Source organism: Lupinus angustifolius, chromosome LG06, assembly GCF_001865875.1.
Source record: "Lupinus angustifolius cultivar Tanjil chromosome LG06, LupAngTanjil_v1.0, whole genome shotgun sequence".
NCBI lineage: Eukaryota > Viridiplantae > Streptophyta > Magnoliopsida > Fabales > Fabaceae > Lupinus > Lupinus angustifolius.
Window position 1 is genome coordinate 29,001,312 of NC_032014.1, and position 6,899 is coordinate 29,008,210.

General features: G+C 32.2%; 1 protein-coding gene across 3 annotated transcripts; it reads left to right on the forward strand.

Annotated features, from left to right (window-relative positions):
* LOC109350729 lies at positions 1,271–6,308 on the forward strand. 3 transcript variants are annotated; one of them, XM_019592002.1, is made up of 5 exons: positions 1,271–1,399; positions 3,988–4,246; positions 4,704–4,791; positions 5,531–5,597; positions 6,136–6,308. In XM_019592002.1, the coding sequence occupies exons 1-5, from the start codon at positions 1,391–1,393 to the stop codon at positions 6,187–6,189; spliced, it is 477 nt and encodes a 158-aa protein (XP_019447547.1). In that variant the 5' UTR covers positions 1,271–1,390; the 3' UTR covers positions 6,190–6,308. The 3 variants fall into 3 exon arrangements, with proteins under 3 accessions (XP_019447547.1, XP_019447546.1, XP_019447545.1); XM_019592001.1 differs by having other exon boundaries at positions 1,277–1,399; positions 3,993–4,246; XM_019592000.1 differs by lacking the exon at positions 1,271–1,399 and adding an exon at positions 2,108–2,718.

The following is a 6,899-nucleotide window of genomic DNA, read 5'->3' on the forward strand; positions in this document are numbered from 1 at the left end:
ACAGATAAAATATAAAGCATAAAAACTTTTCATTTAATCTTCCCTTTAATTTTATCTATGGTTTCAATGCTCACTTGCATTTCCTATTTTTAAATCTTCACATTGCATTTTATTTTATAGAAAAAAATATAAATTTTTATACATTGTCACTTCATCATCTACCATTCATATTTATTATCATTAACTTATCAAAACAGTAATACAAATGAATGATAAATAAAATAATAAATATGCATAAATCTTTATACTGACATCACATAAATATTACACTTTTTATTTTGTTGTTATAATCAAACATTTTTCATTTCACTTGATATCAAATGCTATGGAACTAACCACCCTATCAACTTTATCATGAAACAATTAATATAAATATGATAAGTGAGAAAAAAATTTGAAAGCCATAAAATATACTTGTAAGATAAATTTCAAGCCTTTCATTTCCCCTACAAAATTTAACTCATAAGCAAACTCTTAGAATCCAAAACAAGCTCTTAGCTTCGGCCTATTGGGTATTTCATTTTCTAAGTAATATGTATTTGGCGTCCTTAAAGTAAAGTGTATAACCTATCCCCAAACATTAAAATAAAATTGATGAAACATGAGAGGATGGTGATTGCCAAGAGGAGAGGATGATGATCTTCAACAATAGTTGAAATCGAATGAGCCGCATCAAGAGGGGCCATTAGAATGGAAGTATAAGCGAGTACATCTGATGAAGCTACATAACCATTCTAAGATTATCATGCTTCTGAGGTATACTCCAATAACAAACTCTATTTCAGAGGCTTGTCTGAACTAATTTTGGTCGAAATATGATGCTCAACCTAGGCTTGCTGATGAAACAAAGTCATAGGATACAATTGGACCATATGATCTAATTTTGATATCATTGAATGCACCAACCCAACTATTAGACTTGGATCCTCGTTGGTGACTATTTACAATTGTACAAATATAAGTCATTTATAAATATCATTATTTAATTTTAAAAATCAAAACAAAAAATGACAACCATTAGATACATCTTGTGGCTAAAGATTAAATTCCAAATTTGAAAAAAAAGTAATCATAAAAGCTCACCCAAATTCTGAAAAAGAAACAAAAATATAATAATCAAAGTAATCATATTAAAAAACTATATATATTTTTATATTATTTAATTAATTAATTAATTCTCGAGAACCAAACACCTCGAATATATTCCCTAGCTTTTTGTCCCCGCCACTTTCTTTTTATTCATTTTATTTATTATAATTTTAATTATAATTATTATAATTATTGTACATGTTGAAGGGTATTGAATTCTCTTCTTCAGTGATTCATAGCTTTTTTGTTTCAAATCTCTTCTTTCATATTTGTTAATGCAATTCTGTACATACTTTCTCGCATGCATGGGGTGAGTTCTTCTTTTTCTTTCTTCTTTCTCTCTCTTTTTTTGGTAAATGAAAAAAATGGACAAAATTTACTATTTGAATCTTTGTTATTCTGTTTTACTTAATCTGAAATGAAATAACATACAAAGATGATTTTTTTATAATTTTACCTTACTGGGCAAGTGAGATTTTTTAGCTTTTCAGTATTTGAGATTTTGTCCAGAAAGAATATGATGGTTAAGCTAGAATATGAGGAGATCCAAAATCACTTTTTTCTTAGGTTCTGTTTGGCACAATTAGCTTATAAGGTAGGAACTGAAAGTTGATAACGATAAGCTGAGTCTGACTCATTTCCATTACCGGAGAGATTGATCAGTGCATAAGTAAGATTGTGACACATGGCAAAAATAGATTTTCAATAGTAAATTTTTTATTTATTTTAAAATAAATAATTTAAGAAAATTCCCCCCTCACATTCTGAGGACCAGATAGTTCTGGAGAGGAAACCAGTTCCGTAAGCTAGCTGATTGAGTAAGAATTGTTTGGCATTAGCTGATAAGCTAGTTGACAGTTGTAAAATGACATAAGTTTGTAACAAACTTATAGGACATAAGCTGTCTCAAGTATGTTATCATTTTTTGTCGTCGAAATCATTGGTATCCTCCATCAACCGGAGGCAATATTGCACGAGTCTGGTAGGAGTGTAGGACCACTATAAGCGGCAAAACTCTCCCTATGAAATGTAAGTTGCATTCAGAAGGACTCGAACTCGAGACCCCTGGTTAAACTAGAACAACCGTCCACTGGTTAATCTACGCGTATCAAATATGAACTTATAAGCTTGTAGGTTTTTGAATCATCCCCCTTTACCAAATACCAACATAAAACTTGTTTTTCAGTCAAATAAGCTACTTGGTGCCTTGGTTGTGTTACCAAACACACTCTTAGTTAAAGTGATGTTGCTGATTTTTCAAGTTCGGGAATTTCAGGAAACTTGAAATTTTTATTGGTTTTCTAAGGTCATCTTCTGTAGATTGAATTACTTTTTTTAATCATGTTTTGGAATCTTTGCTTGGAATTGCTTAGTCTCTAAGCAAGCATAAGATCTGACCTTAAGAGACTTTATTGTTTGTCATTCTTTCATTGGATTCTTTGGAAGTTGGTGAAAGATACATAGACTTTGCTTTCATAGGGAGCCATGTATTCTAGGTGTTGCTTGTTAGCACAGTTGGGTAGGAAGAAACCTTGCTGCTCATTTTTACTGTTTTTCGGTGTTTGTTTTCGCACTCTAGTGCTTTCTGTCATGGTAAAGTTAAAGCTCAAATGCAAGGAGATTTTCTGTGTAAGTGAGACTTATTTTATACTAATTCTAATATCAAGAAACTTGTATTTGTAATTGCAGATACATCCTTTGTTGCTTCTGTCTTGCTTTCAATTGTTATTGATTTCAATCTAAATGCGTCATGCTTCCTAATCGTTTTTTCGGGGGCGCAGAGTTTACTATAGTGGCTGGCTGGTTGCATATTTGTATACTATGCTTGATGGGGTTGTTTCAATGTATTTACTCTTAAATGTAAATTCAGTTAATTGAAAACTTAGTTTATGAGGAAGTTAATATTTGTTCAATGTTGAGGCTTGAGGCACAGACATTTCTCCTTGAAGTCTCAAAGTGTCAGACACTGACATTTCCTTAATTCCTGTAAAACATGTGTCGGACACTGCTCACAAAGTGTCCAATTAAAAGTTTATTTTTTTGTCGGATCGGAACACGTGGCAGACACCTTTTGGACACGGCTTTGACATTCAACGACACCTTAAAAAGTCTTGACACTTGAAGGACACGACACTTCTAGAAGTAATTCTAAAAATCTCTCATTTTTTCAAATGACTTTGAGCTCAGAAAGCTATTAGAGACAATAGATCTTTTCTTATTTTTTTGGTTCTATGTGAATAGATTAAAGGTGAAACCTGTGGTTTATTGTCTTGTTTTGGAACCTTTTTTGTAAAGAGACAAAATGCTTACATTGAAATATGTTGTCTCATGGTATTTTTCTGTGTAGTTCATTATCATAGGGAACATGTAAAGCTTAACAAGTTGTTTTCAGCAGGTGAATAAATAACTTTATTCTCTATATAACTCTTTTGTGATGTTTCTCATATTTTATTCCATTCAACTTGCTCATCTATATCGTGTCATGTGCAAGTGCCCTATATTTTGGACATCCTCCGTGTCTGAGTATACGTGTAGTGTCAAAGCATCTATGTGTCTGTGTTTCATAGGTCGATTACCCTAATTCATCCGGGAAAGCCTCTAACACAAATATCAAAGGACACAAAAACAGTAAATAGGTAAATGTACTAGGAACTTTGGGTATTACATTTGTCTCGATTTTACTTGCCTGTTAGCGTACGGCATACACATTGTGTAGGTCTATGAGAAGTACTGTGAACTTTGTAAAACTCTGATGCTTGGTTGTGTTTCTCAACTTGAGATTTAATTGGAACCTGCGCTTCTTTATCATTAACATCGTCTTCTTTTAATTCAAACCGATTGTGAATAAAGTTAATAGATTATGTTAATCATGCTCGTGGTTGAACCTGCTTTGAACAGAGCAGAGGTTGTCTTGGATGCTGCACAAAACCTCCGGTGATTATTTCAAGGGATGAGCCATCGAAAGTACCAAGAACTCAAAGTCAAACAGTGAATAAAGACAATATAGAAGATTTTTGGAGCAGCAGCACTCTTGAAATGGATCATAGTGCAGCTCAGTCCCAGAGAAGCATCTCATCAATTGGAATATCGAATAATCCTTCCGACCCTCAAAGTAGTACAGGGAGTCAAACCGGTCCTCCCGAATTCGTCAATCATGGCAAGTTTTCTGTTGGAAGTTTATTATATGTTGGTTCATCTTGTTTTTACTGGTAGCCATTCTCCTTGCTGTGGAAATTACTTATACGTCCATTGCATGTCTAATAATATTATACATCTCTTTCATTATCTCTGTAATTTCTTCCATTTTGATGTAGTATTGTGGTAAATTTAATTCATAAGATTGGTTTTTACGGAACTCATAAAAACTGGTTATCAGGATTGTATTTGATCTGAATGTATGATTTTGTGTTTTAGTTTCATAAGATATTTCCCTGGAAACAACCTCTCTGCTTGCAGGTATGTCTGCGTGCATCTACCCTCCCCAAGCCCCACTAGGTGGGAGACTCTCGTAATGGGCCGCCCTTTGTTTCATAAGATATTTCGCTATCGTCTTTTTTTGTATTTGCTTGCATATATATATATATCAAACTAGTTCATAAGTTTGATGCATGCAGGTCTTCTTCTCTGGAACCAGATAAGGCAACAATGGGTTGGAAATACAAAGTCTGAGAGTCGGAACGAAGTTCGAGAACCAAGAATAAGGTAAATAAGTCCATAAGCTTTGTGCACGGAAGCCCTTAAGTGTTTAAGCATATTCAAGCTGTCGAGCACTTAAGCTTGCTGTGGCTGATCGGTAACTTTTCAATGTATCTGCTGCTTTATATTAACTAGTATTAGATCATTTCCATTTGCATGTTCTTATAAAAACCGCCACGTTGATCGTATGCATTAGCATTCTCGATACATGGAGGACGTTGATGTACTAAACCGCCACGTTGATCGTATGCTTTATATTAACTATGAGTTGTGTCTGTCTCAGGCTATAGCATTCATAGTGTATTTGGTAACTTCACTATGTAGCTAATAAGCTACTTCAAATTGTTTAGCTGACTAATAAGCTACTCAACTAATTTAGTTGTTGACAAAAAATAAGCTACTTAATGGCAATGATGTAAAAACCGGTTGAACCACTGTACCACTATACTAGTACCCTGACCGGTTTGATAACCAGTACGGTTTTAACAACACTGCTTATTGGTGTTCAGTTCGATAAGTTCATTGAGGTAGCTTATAGTTTATAAGCTAGGGAGGGGCTTATGTCATTTTACACCTATCAACTAATCGTACTAAATAGTTTTGCTTCATTCGGCTCCTACGTTTTCGGCTTCCGACGAACTTATAAGTTTTGGACTAGTTTATCAGCTAGTTGTGTCGAACACGATTCGATAGTTACAATTTAAGGTGTTTGTCTATCTCTAATTCTGAGTTTTATGGTCCACAGTACAAATGCTAGCTATGACAATCTACTTGGGAACAACAAGCCCTTCCCTCAACCCATTCCATTGGGAGTAAGTTTTTATTTGATCTCGGTTCTTGATCTATTTATATTATTATGAGGATAATATCTATTCACATTGATAATGTAAAGATTTATATATGGTCAGTACATTATCCACCATTCATTTGTATTAATTTTTTTTTTAAAAGTCAATAATGATTAAATATTAATAGTGGATGATATAGTGACAATATATAAAACGTATACACTATTAGTATATAAATTTTCTCTCTACCACCACTTAAAATAAGAGTGTAATATCTGTGCACTATCAAAGTCAAAATTTATACGTAGTCAATAACTCAATATATCATTCACTATTTATTTATATTACTTTTTTTGAAGAGTCGACAATGATAATAAAACATGAATGGTAAATGATGCAGTGACAATGTGTAAAACTTATTCACTGTCGGTGCATATATATTTTTTCTTAAAATAAAGGGCATGGCTTAGTAAAGGGCATGGCTTAGTGCACACGCTTCTAAATTTGTTTTATTTTATTTTGTAACATATCAGTAATTAATTGTAATATTTTTTCATGACAGGAAATGATTGATTTTCTTGTTGATATTTGGGAGCAAGATGGTCTCTATGATTGACTTATGAAGCAAAATATGCATTTTATTTTATTTATTTGTGGATTTGGCTGCAAAAGTAAAGTGAAAAATGTTCATTTTTATAATGGATATTTGTGAATGGTGTAACTCTTGTATGTTTTTCTATTTTCTCTTCTTGGGGTTCTTTTCTGAAATGAATTATATTACAGTAATTATAAAATTCTTCCTTCTTTCTTCTTCAATTACTATAAGATAGGATATTCTAATCCCTATTTATAAGAAAAAAGGAGTCAAACTATGAAGCTATAAGAAAATAATAATTATACTATGAACATTAGTTAATAATTGAGTGAAGGTTAAGATAAAATACACAACTACAAAAAAATCAATTTGGTTAAGAAGACTATATAAGCTATATACTTAATAGAACATAAAGTTTAATAATATTTTTCTATTGTTAATAATAATGTGAAGGGTCAACATTGAACTTTACCTATTTATGTTGGTCTTCAATGTACTTACTATACATATCTCATGATTAGTGTCATAATATATATGTTTTTTAAGGATGTTATAATCCTAGTTGGAGATTCAAGAAAAACAACTTGGGAAACAAGCTTTACAAGTACTTAAATTTTATATAAGTTGAAGTACAATGAAATATATTTAGTGTAGCTTTAACAAGAAATAAACAATCTCTAATATAAAAGTAAAAATTCTAAATCATACTACCATATCATAGTTCAATATGT